Source organism: Neomonachus schauinslandi, chromosome 6 (assembly GCF_002201575.2).
Source record: "Neomonachus schauinslandi chromosome 6, ASM220157v2, whole genome shotgun sequence".
Classification (NCBI taxonomy): Eukaryota; Metazoa; Chordata; class Mammalia; order Carnivora; family Phocidae; genus Neomonachus; species Neomonachus schauinslandi.
Window position 1 is genome coordinate 50,595,285 of NC_058408.1, and position 20,586 is coordinate 50,615,870.

Below are 20,586 nucleotides of genomic sequence, written 5' to 3' on the forward strand. Positions count from 1 at the left end.
ATGAACCTGACATGTTATAATCACCCAAAGTCCGTAGTTTACTCTGGGGTTAAATCTTGGTTTTGTATATTCTGTGGGTTTGGAGAAATGTGTAATGACATGTATCCATCATTATAGTATCATACAGAGTATTCTCGTTGCCCTTAAATTCTTCTGTGCTCCACCTATTCATCCCATTCCCTACCTCCAACATCTGGCAATCACTGATTTTTACTGTTTCTTTGGTTTTGCCTTTTCCAGAATATCATAGGATTGGAATATAGCCTTTCACATTGGTTTTTTCCCTTAGTAATATGCATTTAAGTTTCATCCATATCTTTTTATGTTTTTAGAGCCCATTTCTTCGTAGCACTAAATAATATTCCATTGTCTGGATGTGATACTGTTTACCCTTTGCCTACTGAAGGATATCTTGGTTGCTTCCCAGTGTTAGCAATTATGAATAAAGCTGCTATAAATATGGTTTTGTGTAGACACATAAGTTTTCAGCTCCTTTGGGTACATGCCAAGGAGTATGATTACTGAGTCGTATGCTAAAATTATGTTTACTTTTTAAAGAAATTGCCAAACTGTCTTCCAAAGTGGTTGTACTATTTTTCTTTCCCGCCAGGAATAAGTGAGAGTTCCTATTGCTGCACATTCTTGTTAGCATTGGGTGTTGTCATTGTTCTGGATTTTGGATGCTCTAATAGATATACAGCGGTATCTCATTATTGTTTCTATATATATGTTAAATTTTGCTACTCTCTTTTTTTAACCCAGTATTTTCTGAAAGTATACCAGTATTCTTTTGTTCAAATTTGAATATGTCAGATGATTGAAAATAGTCTCGGCAGCTACAATTTATTCTAATTATATTAGCTTTTATTTTTTATTTTTTTTTTTAAGATTTTATTTATTTACTTGAGAGAGTGAGTGCGCGCGAGAGAGAGCAGAAGCAGGGGGAGGGGCAAAGGGAGAGGGAGAAGCTGACTCCCTGCTGAGCATGGAAACCCAGTGCAGGTATTGATCCCAGGACCCTGGGATCACGGACCTGAACCGAAGGCAGATGCTTAACTGACTGAGCCACCCAGGCTCCCCTAATTGTATTAGCTTTTAAAAAACAAAATTCACACACTAAGTTTAATACTTTAGCATATTTTTATCAAATCATGAGTGCAGGTCAGATAAATAGGTACCAGTGATACCTATGTGCAGCAAAGCAAATGTCAATAAAAGGGGGCTTCTCATTTTCAGATTCTTTTACATTTTAGTCTTCTGGGATTCTGAGGATTCTGAGACTTTTTTTTTTTTTTAATTTAGAGAGAGATTGAGTGTGTGTGCAAGCAGGGGGAGGGGCAAAAGGAGAGGAAGAGAGAGAGAATCTCAAGTGGACTCCATGCTGAGTACACAGCCTGATGCAGGGCTCCATCTCCCGACCTTGAGATCATGACCTGAGCCAAAATCAAGAGTTGGATGCTCAATTGGCTGAGCCACTCAGGCGCCCCTGAAACTTTACTTTTTAAATTTAAATGTTTTTTAGATTTTCTTTGGATTTTGGCACACCATGGTGTGTTGAAAGTGACCTTGCTATTAATATAGGCTTAGGAATGACCTTAAAGCATTTCTCTATCATATGTATTTATTATTATTTTTAATAACCCCCAAAATCATGAGGATATGGTCCAGGGTGGTTTTGGTTATCATTCCCAATTAATGATCAATTTTCATTCAGATAATGCTAGTTCATCTTTGTGGACTTTCTTCATTTCTCCAAAACATCCTTGGACTCTGATTCATGCTTTTATTTTAGATCCTGCTGCTCCCAGTCATGAAACATGTTTGAAGAGTGAATTTAGATTAATTCTTCTTTCCACTTCCTTTATTTTTTAATTTTTTTTAATTTTTTATTGTTATGTTAGTCACCATACATTACATCATTAATTTTTGATGTAGTGTTCCATGATTCATGTTTGTGTATAACACCCAGTGCTCCATGCAGAACATGCCCTCTTTAATACCTATCACCAGGCTAACCCATCCTCCCACCCCCATCCCCTCTAGAACCCTCAGTTTGTTTTTCAGAGTCCATTGTCTCTCATGGTTTGGCGCCCCCTCCGATTCCCCCCTTCCTTCTTCCCCTCCTGCTATCTTCTTCTTCTTTTTTTTTTTTTAAACATGTATTATTTGTTTGAGAGGTACAGATCTGTGATTCAACAGTCTTGCACAATTCACAGCGCTCACCATAGCACATACCTTCCCCAATGTCTGTCACCCAGCCACCCCATCCCTCCCACCCCCCACCACTCCAGCAACCCTCAGTTTGTTTCCTGAGATGAAGAATTCCTCGTATCAGTGAGGTCATATGATACATGTCTTCTCTGATTGACTTATTTCGCTCAGCATAACACCCTCCAGTTCTATCCACATCGTTGCAAATGGCAAGATCTCATTCCTTTTGATGGCTGCATAATATTCCATTTCATATATATACCACATCTTCTTTATCCATTCATCTGTCGATGGACATCTTGGCTCTTTCCACAGTTTGGCTATTGTTCCACTTCCTTTAAATTGTTGTCCTTTTTCTTTCTTCTGTTTTTTAGTACTATAATGTCTTGCATTGATGCCTGATAGGGAAACACTTGCTTCCCTTATATTCATCACTCTGCTCTTATACTTCTAGCTACCAAATGTGTATGTGATTTTACACTAAGCAGTTCTTCAATTCTGTGCAGACACCAACTGCATGTCCCCCAGTTCATTTCTGACACTATCTACCTGGTGTTTGCCCCAGATCCCACAGGTTAATGGCTTAGTCTTAAAAGGCTGAGATGCCACTTCAGATACTAAATGCAAGTCCACCTTGTCACCTCTTCTTCTGACTGACTATAACTTGGAGGTTCCTGTGACCTCCTCTTTGGGTTTGATAATTTGCTAGAATGGCTCACCAGACTCAGGAAAAGTTACTTGCTAGGTTACCAGTTCATTATAAAAGAATATACAACTCAGGAAGAGATGGAAGAGATGCACAGGGCAAGGTATATGGGAAAGGGCATAGAACTTCCATACACTCTCCAGGTGTGACACCCTCTTAGCATCTCCACATGTTCACCAACCTGTATGGTTGGTTCCCTTGGCAGTCAGCCCTCATTTGGAGGTTCTGCAGGAGCCCTTAGCCACCAGTCATGTCATTAAGCATACAGAAACTTAAAATCAAAGTTTTAGGACCTGTGGCCAGGAGCTGAATGAAGACCAATTATATATTTTTTATTATAAATCACAGTATCATAGTGCTCTAGTAATTTAGCCAAATCCCTTCAGAATCTCATTAAATGTAAATGCCTCAAATTTATTATGTGCTAAGTGATTTCCATTTCTCTAAACTTATAAAATTTTATTTTGGTTTGACACTTTTTCAGACTTTTTCACATAGGTAGGTTGCATCATTTTATGTTCTCTATCTATCTATCTTAGGGCAGCATTTGTACCTTACTTGTTTAATCCTTTATTTTTTAGATTTTATAGTATTTTTATTTTTATATTCCCTGGGTTTTTGATTTCAATAAAATTATTGTCTTCAAAGAAAGCAGAATGTAATTAAAAACTTAAAACAAAAATTCTCCCATTTTCCTTGGAGAACAAATGATATATAATCAGGATAATTATCCTAGTATGATAGTTGTTTTATTTTAAATTGAACCATATGAGATTACTGGTTTGGGACCAGTAATTATTGGAAATATTGTTTGAACATTGGCAGTTTTATATAGTTCACCTCATATAAAGCAGCATCCATATATAATAGATGTATTATCCAGCATAAACTTTGGGGTACTAAAAGGATGGGGCATTATCCTCACAGAATAGGGCATTACAGTTTACTATTTTGGGATTTCAGGTGATACTGGAATTTTTTTCTGGTGTTTCAAGTTCAAAAGTGGAGTGAAATTATTAATATGATCTTAATTATGTGTTATGTATCACACCAGTGATATTGGCTGTCTCTGGATGTTGATATTGTAGATGTTGACTTTATCTTTCTTTTAAATGTGTTTTTTAAAGCAGTCATACTAAAGACCCTCAGCAGTTGTTTAAGGATTTGAAGAGTGGAGTATTTCAAGGTAATTAATGAAAAAGGTTAATTGGTGACCATGGGATGCTTGGCTGAATTAGAGCTTAGGATCGCTGGAGTTGAATATATGCATGAACCAAAAGGCAAAAGTCAAGAGGTGTCAGTGATGGTAGGAAATGACTGGGATGTTTTATAGATGGCTAGGATCATAGAGTGATTTCGCTACTTGGATTGAACCAGACCAGAGTGGTTTGGAGTGGAAGACTAACCTTTGGAAATGGACCTGGGGTGTGAGAGTATTTATCAGTTGATCAGCTTTTATTTGAAAGAGTTCCAAGACTGTGTGTTTGAGGGAGAGGAAGGTTTCAGTTAAGGTGGGAGTATGGTGTGAAAAATTTTAGGGTGGAGAATAGTTTATTAAACTGGATGGAAGAGTTAAAAGCATTTGACAATGCTAATTACTTTTTTTACACTCTTCCCCCATTCCTTCATGGTTTCTATAATAGTATGCTGTCTTGTCTTCTGGTTTTGTGGTTACTGTTCTGCACTTCTTGATAGTTAATGCAGAACTGCTCCTTCTTTCTTTGCCCATCTCTTAAACATTGGTGTTCTCCCTACCATCTTGCTATCTATCTATCTATCTGTCTATTTATTTATTTATTTATTTATCTTATCTCTGCTGAGTATACTGGTTGACATTGGGTGATTTCATTATCATAGCTTCAGATTTATTATTCTCCTTTCTCATAGCTTATATGTCTTTCAATGTATTATTTTTTACCCTGTTAATTCTCTATTTCCTCATTGTTTTCCCTAGCAAAATTCTGTTAGTCCCTTCAAGGCTCAGCCTTCATTTACTTTCAGATCTAATTTCACTTACCCAGTTGCCTCTCTCCTCTTCCCGTTTTCCATCTAGGTTAGGAGCAACCTTACCTTAAATTCTGTGTGCATACCATCATCATAATGTTTACTATGATATTTCAACTGTTGGCTTACTTGTTTGTTCTCTTCCCTGGACTGAGTTCCATGAGGGCAAGGGCTGTAGTTTTCTAAATCCTGTTCTTCCCAGTGCTTAGCAAAATGCTTAGCACTGGTAAATATTTGAATTAATAAGTTATCAATTGTATTACCAACTGTGTATGGATAGTCACAGAAGAGAAGGTGCTAATGTTAATAAACCTTAAAAGTCCATTTACCCTTACCAGTCATGAAAGAAATGAAAAGTTAAATAATGAGGTACTGTTTTCAAGAAGTACTATAGCATAATGAGTAACAGCAGGAATTCTGGAGCAAGGGGGCTGCCATGATTTGAATACCAGTTCTGCCACTTACATGCTGAATGATCTTGGTCAAGTCATCTAACCTTTCTGTGCTTTTCATTTTCCTAATGTTTAATAGTACCTATTTCACATCTTATGACAAGTATGACACAAGTATTCATTATTGTTATTTTACATTTTAAAAATTGGTTCAGTGTATTTGGTTTAGATTAAGACAGCCACTTACAGATACTGGTGATAGAAATTTTAATTTGTGTAGTGTTTCTGGAAAGCAGTTTCACATAGTGAAGCTTTCCTAATTATATTTATTTTTGGTTGAATAACTTCATTTTTAATAATCTTTTAATAACAATTGAAATGCAGACTCATGTTCCAGAATTACTCATGCAAACAGCTTAAATCTCTAGTAAGATGAGAATGGTTAAATATATTGTTGAATGTGATTCAGCAGTTAAAATGTTTGCATTTTAATGTCATAGGAAAAGGTTATGATGCAAGTAGATATCAAAGATGAAGCATTACCTTAAACATGTCTTAAAAAATGCTTAAGAGGCAAAAGTTAAGATGCTAACTTGTGATTGCTTTTGGGTAGTGGGATTTAACCTCTGTGAAACTAATTTTTATTTTAAAATGGAGTTAACAGCTGACATGCTGACATTAATTGCTAACAGATGAGGTAATTGGAAAGTCTTTGGATGTCTCCTATTTTTATTAAGTCACACCGTCATTTTTGTTGATCATTCGTATCTGAATAATGAATAAAGTCAATCCTTGTTGCATTGAAGAAGTACAGCGTTGTGTTTTCTTAAATATTAAGTCTCTACATTTTTTAACATAGAACTTTTCAGTTTTTTGTCTGCAATTTTTCATCCCTGCAATCTATTATTAGTGCCCAATTTTCTAGAAATTATTTTCCAAATGCAAAGTTATTTTATGATCATGGTGATGCCAGTGTGGTTTGGTTTAGGCTTTTTTCCCCCCTCTCTATTTTGTCTGCAGCAACTGGAACAGATCCAGAAGGAGCTGAGTGTTTTGGAAGAGGATATTAAAAGAGTGGAAGTAAGAAATCAAGAATTTCTCACATCTCTAGCAATTTTCAGTTTCATGAAATTGTCACTTTTCCTTTAAATTACTGCATTGGATTTATGGGATTTGTTTACACTATATAGAATGTAACAGATGTTACTTAAAATACTTAATTTTAATTCAGAGTGCATTTTCATACAAAAAGCATTCTGAACACTTTATGATAAAATGTATACTAAATTTGTTTTCACTGTTTTATTGCCATAATTATTCTTGGGTAGATTGAAAAAAATCATTTAATTTTCTTGGTACTCTTTCCTAGTAACTTAAATCAACTCCCACAAAACCCTCAGTTATCATGAAAATTATAATGTCACAATTCTATTCTTTTATTAAGTAAATAATTTTTTACATATCTACTGTGCTAAGGTTAACTTACAAAGAGTTACGAAAACACGTGAAGAATAATCTAGGCATTTATAGTATAATATAGTTCACTTATGGAAATCCATGGGAGGATCTTTTGGAGGCTCATAGGCTATTATGATGTGAGGTTATTTTCTGCAACTACATTTAAATTTAGTGTGTGTTTTAAATTGTTCATATGTGTTGTAATTTTCTTTTGCTGATATGTAGAACATGTTAAATGATCTTGAGTTTAATATTTTGTGGAAATTCAGTATCCCATGTGGCATTCCTAACTTGTTACTTGTAACTTGTTACTACTATGCTTATGTCAACCTTGTTGTATGACTGAACTGAGCTTGGGTTAGACAGAAGTAATTCTACCTGATTATGTATCTTTAGTGGCATTTTAAAAATTTGCTGCTTTCCTATTAATCAGAATAACACTAAAAAAGGCCAGGTTGTTGGTATGATTCAGAGGTGCATAATTTATGCAGTAATAGTTGATTAGGAGGCTTCTTCCTCTGAGTTAATGAGTTAGGCTTTAAGTCTTTATTTTAAAATGCTAATATTTGAATCAAGATGACTTGCTTAATGCTTTCAGAAGATATTTTTAAAGTAAACACATATCCTGTTTTTCTGGACTTTAGAGAGCTGAATCTAATGATTCACATACCATACTGTCATACTTATTTTAATATTTATCAATAGGTTCTCACTTGGATTAATGATTAGCTTATAGTACAATATAGTACATCTCATTTGAAATATTTATATTTGTCTTTGTCTGCATTTGGTGGCTTCATTAGTGATGAACAATATTTATTAAAGAGTTTCTAGTTCTCTAAGAATGTGTACCATAGAAAAAGCTGTCTCTGAACTTTTTAGATAATCTTGCTTTGTACTCTGAGGAGAGGAAGCCTTGAGAAATACGGATGTTGAGACAAAATGTGACTGATAAAAATCTAGGATTGGAAGGGAATATAATATCGTATCTCATTTTGACTTCTTACAGCTTCTGTTTGGAGTGTCTACTATAACTCAAATAATTGTGTTTTCAGGAAATGAGCGGCTTGTACTCTCCTGTCAGTGAGGATAGCACAGTGCCTCAATTTGAAGCTCCTTCTCCATCACACAGGTACAAAGCTTCAAATTTGTAATTACTTAGGATTTATGTTGCAAAATGCACATATGGTACTAGTCCTTGGGAGCCTTTTCCATGTAATATTCAAAACCCCTGAGAAATTGCTTTTGGTCATGATCTAGAAATGAGATTCAGATGGACCATCTGTTTCCTTAATGCTTTGAATTTTCATGCCACAAATAGCAGAATATTGTAATATTATGAATTCACTGTTGGATTAAAAGTTTGGTGAATTTCTTGAAATAATAGTAGCTTTAAATATCTTGTGAGTTAAAATCAAATGACCTTAAAAATCTGCGATTTGAGAACAAGAAATGGTAGGTAATATTAGGGAGAAATTTGATAAAGCAAAACCCTGGGCTTTTCCCCTAAAAACTTTGGTATTTTCTTCATTACTCTGTGTTGTTAATTTGTCTTCTCTTCTATATGCTCTGTTAGAACAGGGATTATTTTGTCTTGCTCGTGATTGTTTCTCTAGGTTTTAGAGTAGCAGTAGTGACTGGCCTCCTTCAGTAAGTATTTGTGAAGTACAATAAATGTCTGTGGTTCCTTCTAGCTTTGAAGTTCTAGTTGATGAAATCTATCCTACCTAAAATTGGAATTTGAAATTTTTGCTTGAAGTGTTCAAAGTAAGCAATTTTACATGTTTTTAACTTACTAATCCATTTAGGATAATGGCCCAGTGGAAGCTTTTCAAACAGATAGTTTTGGGATAACATGTGAATTATCAGGCAGTTCAGTGCCAGTACAAGAGATTACACCAGTCTTCGAAACCTGTGTCAGTTCGGGAAAGCTATGGTGGGTCTAGTTTAGTATCATATGTGGGGAAAGGGGCACAGGGAACCTTTTGGTTAACGAAGGTTCCTGGGATGTTTGATATTTTCCTCATTAACCATTTATGGAGAATCCTTGTGAGTTCTAGTTGATTCTAGAGTCACAGTAGCTATGTAATTCAACTTTTTTCCTTTGTATTTTATGTTCTTTAAAACACTTGGGAATGACTCAGTCTGTGGGATATTGTTACCTTTAAGTTTAATGCTCAGTCTCTGAAATACATGGGATCGTTGTCAGTGGAATACTGTGTGAGTGTAGGCAGGTAAGCAAAAATTGTCATCTCACAAAATATTCACTGACAGTTCCCATTGTCCTATCTCTGTCTTGTTTAATGGTAGCATTTCTTTCTATTGTGTCCAGGTTTTTGTTATTCAGTCTCTCACTGATGGGTTTTAGTAACATGTGATAATATAGTATTATATTACTTTAACGGCTCTATTTATTTTTATTTATTATTTTATTTAAAGATTTTATTTACTTAGAGAGAAAGATAGCAAGAGCAGGAACACAAGCAGGGGGAGTGGGAGAGCGAGAAGTAGGCTTCCTGCTGAGCAGGGAGCCCGATGTGGGACTCGATCCCAGGACCCTGGGATCATGACCTGAGCCAAAGGCAGATGCTCAACGACTGAGCCACCCAGGTGCCCTAACGGCTCTATTTATTGAATGCCTCTGATATGCACTAGGCCCTGTTATATTTGTTGGAATATAGCTGGCAAAGTCCCTGCCCTTAATGGAGTTTACCTTTTGGGAGGTGTCTGTGTGAGGCTTGTGGAGATACTAAACAAATAAATATATGATGTAGTAGTACGAAGCATGTAAGTAGTATGTTAGGAAGAAAAATTAAGCATTTTAGGGGTTTGCAAAAAAAAATTAGGGCATATTAGGACTGGAAATAGTATGTAGTTCCAGTTAGTTTGTATAGTCAGGCTTCTCTGGGGAGGTAACATTTAAGCTAACACGTGAATGAAGTGTAAATATGATAGAAAGTCAGGGTCCCTGGGTGCTACAGTCATTTGAGCATCCCACTCTTGGTTTCTGCTCAGATTGTGATCTCAGGGTCATTAGATTGAGCCCCAAGTCAGGCTCTGCCCTGAGGGCACAGTGCTCTTAAGACTTTCTCTCCCTCTGCCCCCCCAATAAATAAATAATCTTTTTTTTTTTTTTTTAAGATTTTATTTATTTATTTGACAGAGGGAGACACAGTGAGAGAGGGAACACAAGCAGGGGGAGTGGGAGAGGGAGAAGCAGGCTTCCCGCGGAGCAGGGAGCCCGATGCGGGGCTCGATCCCAGGACCCTGGGATCATGACCTGAGCCGAAGGCAGACGCTTAACGACTGAGCCACCCAGGTGCCCCTAAATAAATAAATCTTTAAAAAAGAAAAGTCTTGGGAGAGTTTTGAGCAGGATCTGATTTAGATTTTAAAATGTTTACTGGGGTACCCAGGTGGAAGATAGAGAAGAGACTGTCCCAACCCCCTGCCATTAGAAATGTGGTAAAAGTTAGGAAGCAAGTTAACAGTTAGAAGAGAGGAGATGGTGCCTTGGATTAGGATTTTATTGGAGGAAGAGGTGAGAAGTGGTTTTGCATGGCCTTCCGTATCTTTTTTTGTGCTTTAGAATTGAATTTAACTCCCAAAACAGGATGTTAAAATACCTTTACTTATACCTTTTCCTTTTGCCAAGAGAGAGATAGGACAATGGGAATTGTCAGTGAATATTTTGTGAGATGACAGTTTTTGCTTAACTGCATACACTCACATAGTATTCCATTGACAAAGATCCCATGTATTTCAGAAAGTGAGCACTAAACTTAAGGGTAACAATATCCCACAGACTGAGTCATTCCCAAGTGTTTTAAAGAAAATAAAATACAAAGGGAAAAAGTTGAATTACATAGTTAATGTGACTCTAGAATATCTTATTTATAAGATAAAGTAGCAGGGGCGCCTGGGTGGCTCAGTTGGTTAAGGGTCTGCGTTTGACTCAGGTCATGATCCCAGGGTCCTGGGATCGAGTTCTGCATTGGGGTCCCTGCTCATTGGGGGCCTGCTTCTCCTGCTCTCTCTGCCTGCCACTTTGTCTGCTCTCTCTCTCTGTCAAATAAGTAAAATCTTAAAAAAAAAATAAAGTAGGAGATCTTACGGAAGATTCAGGATTTCATAAAATCTATGAAAACTTTGTTGGAAAACAACTAAAATGCTATGCAAAGCTATTGTCAAATGAGGTTCTAGAAGATTTAACTTAGTTAATAGTTGAAGAAGGGAAAACAGGCAAACATAATACTTTCTTCAAAAGAGTATTTTGATATTTTCGTAGAACAAGTAATTTGAATATCAAGGTTTGAGAGAGACACTTGGGAAAAATCACGTAGCCCTAAAGTACTCTTAGGAAATGACCCTTACGGTTAAGATGTGAAATTAAACATGTTATGTTATACTATCAATACTTTATTTTTCTTTATTTTTAAGAAATAGCATGTAGTTCTAATTATAGTAACCTTCTTCCACCATAATTATTAGCTTTATTATTTAAATGCAAGACAATTTTGTTTTATTCCTCACTGTAATGTTTTTGGTCTTTTTTATAGCAGGTTTACCTTAAAAAGCCTTTTTGTTGATTCATTTATTTCCTTCTGTAATGAGGATCTCTTTATATGTCTGGTCATTGAATCCCTTACATAGATTCTAAGTTAATGATTAGATTATGTATTTAAATGAGAAGAAGAAGACATACAACTGTTTTCTCTTACCCCACTTCCCCCAGGATTTTATCTTCTGTATACCATGATTAGCTATAATTTTCATATCCTATGTATTCTCTCTTTGCTGTTTAGACCCTCCATATCACATGGAGTCTAGCAGTGGTCTTTTTTTTTTTTTTTTTTTTTTTTAGCAGTGGTCTTTTAACTATCCTCTTGCCCTGTATTGCCAGAAATCTGATCATGTTTCTTTCCTGCTTAAAATCCTTCAGTGACTTTCCACTACATGTAAGTTGGTTTAGATCCAACTGTTTTGCATGGCCTTCTGTATCTTTTTTTGTGCTTTAGAATTGAATTTAACTCCCAAAACAGGATGTTAAAATACCTTTACTTATACCTATTCCTTTTGCCTAGAAACTTCTGGATTCATCTCTTACATAGCTCCCCCTTTCCAAAGTGCCCCCCCTTCAAGAATCCAACCAAGGGTGAACTCTATTCTTTTTTGATATACCATTTCCCTAAAGACTGAAGGGAGAAAGGAAGGAGGAGATAGAATTAAACACTTAAAAAAAAATTCTAATTATTTTGTTCCGGCTTCTGTGCTGTGTGTATTAGTTTTGTGTATTTTCCATAGTGTACTGTAATTTTCTGACTATTAAGTTTTTTTATACTCCTTTATTTTTATATGAGCATTTATACGTATTAGTACTTAAAATATGTTTTTGAATAAAAGTATACGTAACCTCGAGTTTTATTTAATTTTTATTAGTTTGTGAGATTATATATATATGTATATATATATATTTATTTTTTTAAAGATTTTATTTGTCAGAGAGAGGGAGAGGGAGAGTGCACAAGCAGGGGCAGCATCAGGCTCCCTGCTGAGGAAGGAGCCTGATGTGGGACTCGATCCCAGGACCCTGGGATCATGACCTGAGCCCAAGGCTGATGCTTAACCAGCTGAGCCATCCACGTGTCCGCAGTTAGTGAGATTTTGATCGAAACTTGACCTTTAGTATACTTAATAAATAAACTAATACAATCTTAAAAAAACAACAGAACAAAAACTGTCAGCCAGGCTTCATTGGAATGTGGTTCTGGGTGGGGGAGAGTGTGTGATTTTTCCTTCTTAAAATTAGTTGAATTTTTTTTTTTTAAACACTTTGAGGCCTTCATCCTTTACAAATTTCTCTTATTAGAATTAGATTAAGCTGAAGATTGCTGTTTTCAGGACCTTTTTCATTTTGCTTTAGATTGTGAGGGAGAAAGTCTCCACAATTAATAGTGAGCTGAGTTTATACTTTACTGTTGCATAGTTATGTGTGTCAAGTTATGAGTGAATTAGAGAATGGTAGGCAAGCATGGTCTTTTTTACCTGTTGACAAATGGAATTGGTCCTTTTATCTGATAATACAATTATGAGCATATCTATCTTAATATACTCTTTTAGAGGATTATTAATAATCTGATATTAATATAACATTAATATATTGATACAAAGGTTATTAATTTTTAACTTTAGCTCAAACTTTAAGTACTAAAATGAAACATGTTTGTTGAGATTTTCTTCTTGATAATGACAGTGATGATTTTTAGGTTAAAACATTCTTAGAGAAAAATAATAACTAAAATTTAGATTTTTAAGTCTTCTCTAAAACCATTATGAGTAATTATGCTTGTAAATTTTTAAATGCTTCTCATTATGTGTTTTCCGTCTTAGAAATAATAGTCTCATAATTGCTTTTATTCTTTGTCTTTAAGCAAGTATTTCAGAATTGTCAATTGTTACTCTCTCACCTTTGTGTTTTCAGAACTTCAGGTAACTTAGTTTGGAGATAAGGTATTAGTTTAAACTTCTCTATCTGCTTAAGGTAGATATGCTTTAATGTGATCCAGATAGTTACTGGAGTTAAATTTGCAGAGTAACTTTTGTTTTCCTATGATAAAAGAGTAAATAAATATAATAGAAATACTTTAAGTAAAATTTTTCTGACCTACACTCTCTGATCTTTAAAATGCTTTTACCCATAAGAGAATTCCTTTTTTTTTTTTTTTAAGATTATTTGTCAGAGAGAGAGAGAGAGGGAGAGCACAAGCTGGGGGAGTGGCAGGCAGAGGGAGAGGCAGACTCCCCGCTGAGCACGGAGCCTGATGTGGGACTTGATCCCAGCACCCTGGGATCATGACCTGAGCTGAAGGCAGATGCTTAACCAACTGAGCCACCAAGGCGTCCCCCATAAGAGACTTCCTGTTGATTGTAAATTTAATTCATTTTTTTGGAAGACATATTTATAAGTTTAAAATTTGAATTGTTTATTAAGGCTTCCTGTGGCATAAAAGAGGGAGGTTTATAAATAAAAAGAGATAAAAGACTTTTATGGAAGACACTTTTGCTTTTATCTAACTATTTTTAACAGATATTTTTGAGACTTACCTTTCATTTGTGTTTCTGTTGACAAAGGTCCACTTGAATCAAAATGTAGGTATAATAGGAAGGAAAAGCAAAGGGTCACTTTATCAATGCTAGAATTATTTATTATTAAGAATATATACATAGGGTAGTGAGTTAATACCTTGTGAATTTGTATATAATTTGAGTAAACTAATGAAATTCAGGGAATTTGATATTTCATAATGGCCGTGGACTAGATTATGAAATTCTTCTTTAGCTTACCTGTATCAGTGAACAATTATATTTACCTATGCAGTTATATTTATCTACAGTCATAAAAAAAGAAAAAAAGTGTGTGTGGTGGTGGGTGGTGGTTTTGGATGGCCCCGAGATCACAACCTCAGCCAAAACTAGGGGTCAAATGCTTAACTGACTGTGCCACCCAGGTGCCCTCCCCCCCCCCCCCATTCCTTATTCTTGCATATTAGGTCTTTGGCTGGATTATGACCCGGTGTTAATGGATCTTTCTTCACATATTAATGCTTAAGTTCTTGGTACTTTTTGGCATTTATTATTAGTTGAGTTGCTTCATTTTACTTGGGGAGATAACTTTTTTAACATACAGGAATTGAAAATTTTTAAAAGATTTTATTTATTTAGAAAGCTCGCCAGTGGGGGCAGGGGCAGGGGGAGAGGTAGAGGGAGAGAGTCTTTTTTTTTTTTTTTTTAAAGATTTTATTTATTTATTTGACAGAGAAAGACACAGTGAAAGAGGGAACACAAGCAGAGGGAGTGTGAGTGGGAGAAGCAGGCTTCCCGTGGAGCAGGGAGCCGATGCGGGGCTTGATCCCAGGACCCTGGGATCATGACCTGAGCCAAAGGCAGACGCTTAACGACTGAGCTACTCAGGCGCCCCAAGGGAGAGAGGCTTAAGCAGACACTGTGCTGAGTGCAGAGCTCAACTCAGGGCTCTATCCCATGACCCAGAGATCATGACCTGAACTGAAATTAGTAGCCCATCACTTAACCAACTGAGCCACCCAGGCGCCCCAGGAATTGAAATGTTTTTATGGTTAAGTCTAACTCTAACCTTACAAGTATGTCTCTAATTTATTCTGTATCTTAAACAAATCTTCCTACATAAACCTAAAGAGTTTTTATTTAGGGGTGCCTGGGTGGCTCAGTTGGTTACGCGTCTGCCTTCAGCTAGGGTCGTGATCTCAGGGTCCTGGGATCGAGCCCCACATCGGGTTCCCTGCTCAGCGGGGAGTCTGATTCTCCCTCTCTCCCTCTACCTGTCTCCCCGGTTTGTGCCCTTTCTCTCTGAAATAAATAAAAAATCTTAAAAAAAAAAAAAAGAGTTTTTATTTAGTCTTTATTTCCTTTATCAAAGAGGGGAATTGTAACAATATGGGAAATTCTACACACACAGGCTGACACTTTGTTCCGTATCTCCAAGGTTAGGTGGATCTTAACAAATCTCTGCTATACCTGCATCGAGAACTTTTGAACAGAAATAATGTGTTGCTGTTTTTTTAGTGAAGTTTATGTATGGTGTGGGAGAAGTAGTAAAACCAGTACTTGATTGTTTTATTGTTGGGAGTAGTAAGGAGTTACTTGCCTTACCCTGATGCTATACTATGCAAAGGAGTTGAAATTGAAGTCCTAGGAGATGGAGGACATTGAAGAATCTTACAGAATTTTCAACTTAAGCTAAAACAAAAAGAAACACAAAATGTAGAAAACTTCCTTGGCAATAATGTAATGGGTACTCTTCATATATCGGCAATTTATTTATATTTTTATATAAAAAGGAGGGTCAGAGGAAGAAGCACAGTCCTTGCTGAGCAGGGAGCCTGATGCGGGACTCGATCCTGGGACTCCAGGATCATGACCTGAGCCGAAGGCAGTCGCTTAACCAACTGAGCCACCCAGGAGTCCCAATTTTTTTTTTTAAAGGTTTTATTCATTTATTTGTCAGAGAGAGCAAGCTCACAAGCAGGGGGAGTGGCAGAGGGAGAAGCAGGCTCCCCACTGAGCAAGGAGCCCGATGTTGGACTTGATCTCAGGACCTCGGATCACGACCCCAGCCAAAGGCAGACGCTTAACAGACTGAGCCACCCAGGCGTCCCACATCTGCAATTTCTCATTAAATTGATAGGTAGTAGAGAATTAGCAATTTATGAAAACCTTTTCTGAAACTGTGCAGTTTCTTTTTTTTTTTAGATTTTTTATTTATTTGACAGAGACATAGCGAGAGAGGGAACACAAGCAGGGGGAGTGGGAGAGGGAGAAGCAGGCTTCCTGCTGAGCAGGGAGCCCGATGCGGGGCTTGATCCGTGGACCCTGGGACCATTACCTGAGCCGAAGGCAGACGCTTAATGACTGAGCCACCCAGGCGCCCCACTGTGCAGTTTATTTAGAATGTCTGAAGAATTTATTCTTCAGTCACTCAGCCAGTTTTGGAGGGCATATAAGACATGTATAAAACCTTGTTACAGGCACTGGATATACAGTTGTGAATATGACAGATCCTGGAACCCTGCTCTCTTGGTTATATAGCTTTAGGTCGAAAAATAAGTTATGCTGGCAAATTAATTTTTCTGCTTAAAATATGTAAATAAGAATTTGATTCCAAAATTTAAAATAATCAAAATGCTTTTAACTCTGAAACTTTGGTATTTACATTTGATATGTAGGCATTTCAGGATTTTTAAAAAATACCTTTGAGTTCTTGTTATGAGGTATAATTTGTCACCACTTAATGATGATAATAACAGTCCATTCCAGTTCTGAAATCTAGGGTGTGAATAGGACAAATTCCAGTGTGTGTATTCACCAAGATTCTTATTTGTAATGAAGATTTTCGAACCCTACCCCCAAATCTCATCATTAGGTCTGAGGTGGTTCCCAGAGATTTAAATGCAGGTTTGGGGGATCATACTTTAAAAATATGTAAACATTGGTTTAGTAGATAGTGAATATGTCTGTATTATTGAGATGTGTCTAAGTAAATCTTTAAATCAGATATGATTTTTTTCGTAAAAGAAAGCTCAAATATTTAATACTAAAGTTTTATCTCTTTAGCTTATTTCATCTTTTGGAGAGGATAAGGTAAAGATTTCTATTTTACTCTCAATTCTGTAAAGTTACATATCTTTCTATAATGTCTTAAACACCTGAAATCAAGTTTCTGGACTTGGGAGAACCAGGAAAGTTAAAATAAGTCTGGGTCAGAAGCAAATTATTCGTATATACCAATAATTCCTTGTTGATTCCATTGTTGTTGATTCCATTCATATACTGTGATTAGATCCTCTTGCTTTTTGTTTTGTCAGGTTAGTCATAGAGGGAACTTTCCACCTCTTTGATTATTTTAGGTATACTTTGATTGTGGGAGGTCTGGGATGGGAGAGGCTGGGAAAACTGTCGGAATACATGGTAACCCTGTTTTAGATATAAGGATAATTGAATAAAGCATGAAATTTTATGTGTTATTACCATTTTTCGTTTCTGCTATTTACTGTCTTTCCCCTACCCAAGTCCTAGCATATTTCCCCCATTCTCCAGATCCTCTACCTTTGAATCTTAAGATTTTGGAATGCTTTTCCTGCTTTCTTTGCTTTAAAAGCCTTTTCTAAGTTTATTTCAGATAACTGGGGTTTTGTAACACTAACATTTATGGTACCTGTATCATCTGATAATTAAAAATTTCTCCTCTGTGAATTATAACTAAATTGCGAACTATTTCTCCTTACTGGAAAATAGTAGTAGAATATAAAGTGGTTAAACACAGCACTTAGCCTAACAAAGTGGGAGTCTGAGACAGTGTATTAGAAAAGGTTTCCTGTTAATTTTCAGTTGGATTTTGCATCAAAATCAAGAAATTATTACTGTCTTAGAGAACTGTATTTATTTATAAAAGTTATAACTATCATAGTGATATCTATGTGTTAGGGACCGTTTTGTAATTTACACGTGCTATCTCATATCACTCTCAGAACAGATGCAGTGCAGTAGGTTTTTTTATCCTCTTCATTGTACAGATGAGGGAGTTGCGTCCTAGAGATGAAGTAATTTGCCCAGTATCACATGATTAGTGGCATAACCAGTATTTTAATGCAAGCATCCTTACTCTAGAGCTCATTAAACCTTGGGAGGTGAAAGAGTTTTGGAAGTCATCACATAGTTGAGAATAAAAGAAGAAAAGAAGATAAATAGAAACTTTTGGTTCAAAAGTGGGAGGGCAGTGATATTCTTCAAGAAGAGAAAATGTATGTCATTTTGGCAGTCTTCCTTAAGGATTCTGGAATTATATGGCCTGGGTTCAAATTTCAACTCTACAACTTATGAGCAGTTTGATCTTAGTTTATTAACTTTTGTACACCTCAGTTTTCTCATTTGTAAAATAAGGACAATACCTGTCTTCAGTGATTAAATGTGATAATACATTAGAGAAATGAGAATAATGCCTGGCAATAGTAAGCACTCAATAGATGTTAGTAGACAGATGAGTCACATTGATATTGGATGATTTGTTTGAATAGTTGTGTCAAATGTTAAAGGGTTTGGTAGAATCAGAAAGGAAAAACAAACATTAAGACTGATTTCTAGTCTCTTGAGGTGTCTGCAGAAGTGGGGCCCACAGGAGTTTTGGTTTTTTAGTAAATGAGATTTACCATTAATTTGGAATTCAACACTTCAGTTCTTATATAAAAGAAATGATATGATCACTCTGATGTAGCAGAGAAAAACCTGTTTTAAGTAACTGATAGAAAACATTATTTTGAGAAAAGCAAGTAATTTGGTTCTTATGTGTTTATAATATTAGGGATTACTGCCATGGTAGAAAGGAAATAAAATAGTAGCATACTTTATTGTTTTAAGAAATTAAAACCATAGGGGTGCCTGGGTGGCTCAGTCGGTTAAACATCTGCCTTCTGCTCAGGTCATGATATCAGGGTCCTGGGATTGAGCCCTGCATCAGGTTCCCTGCTCAGCAGGGAGTCTGCTTGTCCCTCTGCCTCTGCCTGCAGCTCCCCCTGCGTGTGCTCTCTCTCTGTGTCAAATAAATAAATAAAATCTTAAAAAAAAAAGGTAATTAAAACCATATTTGATTTTAATTAATCATTAAAATTTATAAATCAAATTATTTTCAGGTTACATGTTGCTTAGCATGCTTTGTTTTGGGGGACTGGTTTAATACTTTTATGTAAAATACTGCAAGGGAACAGGTTTTGGCTCTAGCCTCATATAGTTTATTAAATGTAGAGGCTTATTCTTCTCTGTCTTAAATTTAGACAAATGAAAGAACAAATGGGGCGCCTGGGTGGCTCAGTTGGTTAAGCAACTGCCTTCGGCTCAGGTCATGATCCCGGAGTCCCGGGATCGTGTCCCACATCGGGCTCCCTGCTCGGCAGGGTGTCTGCTTCTCACTCTGACCCTCCCCCCTCTCATGCTCTCTCTATCTCATTCTCTCTCTCAAGTAAATAAATAAAATCTTTAAAAAAAAAAAAAAAGAAAGAACAAATGAATAGCAGCAGTTAGTCTAATTTCATGTGTGTACATAGCAATTTTTTGTCCATTCAGTTCCCTTATTTATTTAAAACCCTCATTTTTTTAATGTTCAGCCTTAAATGATCTTTTAAAAACATTTTATTTATTTGAGAGAGAGAGAGAAAGAGAGAGAGCACAAGGTGGGGAGGGGAAGAAGCAGAGGGACAGGGAGAAGCAGACTCCCCGCTGAGCAGGGAGCCTGATGCGGCGCTCAATCCCCGGGACCCTGGGATCATGACTTGAGCCAAAGGCAGATGCTTAACCGACTGAGTCACCCAGGTGCCCCTAATGTTCAGCCTTAAATGATCTTAATATGCTGTAGTTTGCTCACAGAATAAAAAATTCTCTATAATTTAATTAGCTAATGCATCTATTGGTAATTTAAATGTGAACCATCTTTTTCAAATAAAAGCCCAATCAAAAGGTAGTCATCTAGTATTTTTACCAAGAATGAACCACTATTTTCTCTAAGCTACTTATTCATTATGGATATAGCTTCTATGTGAAATTGACTTACTAGTCTGCCTTTTAATTATGAAATATACCTTTGTTTTTGGAGGCAAATGTTTGAGTGAGAGTAGTTGTGTGACATCTAGTTGCACAGCTGTGAATTTCCCTTGTAATTCGGGTTAACGCTGCATAGTTTTCATTTATGTTTTTAGCTAAGCTTCTCATTTTCCCAGTGAAAACATTGGGATTTCTTTTTTTTTTATCAACTCCTTTTCCCCGTCTTGATTAAAGTGTATTTATTCTTAAATCAGTTTTAGTCACTACGCTGAAATTTTCTTCTTGACCTTGCTGTTATAATGTTTTTATTAAAGTTTTATAACTTTAATGACATTTATTTTAAATAATAGTTTCATATTCATAGGTTGCTATTCTTTCACTTTTCTCCTTACATTATGTCTGTGAGTTGGGGTGAACTAATCCAGGAGATTTCCCCCCTTTTCGGTTAGAGAACATGATGTGCCTAGGGAATATAGATATTATAGCATGGTGGTTCTGGAGCCTAACTGCATGAGTTTGAATCCTAACTCAGCTGTTGGCTAACTTTGTTACTTTGGGCCAAATACATAATCTCTCCGTGCCTGATTTGAGAAATGGGAATGATAATAGTATCTACCTTAGAGTTAAGAGGGTTTAAATGGTTTAGGTCAGTGCCTAGTACATAATAGTGCTTCTGTCATTGTTGTCATT

General features: G+C 36.2%; 1 protein-coding gene across 1 annotated transcript in view; it reads left to right on the forward strand.

Annotated features, from left to right (window-relative positions):
- COP1 (COP1 E3 ubiquitin ligase) overlaps window positions 1-20,586 on the forward strand; it is a 270,124-nt gene that overhangs the window by 63,731 nt on the left and 185,807 nt on the right. The window contains exons 7-8 of the mRNA XM_021682810.2: window positions 6,334-6,393; window positions 7,827-7,903. Of these exons, the coding sequence (XP_021538485.1) occupies window positions 6,334-6,393; window positions 7,827-7,903 (137 nt within the window). The remainder of the gene's footprint in view (window positions 1-6,333; window positions 6,394-7,826; window positions 7,904-20,586) is intronic.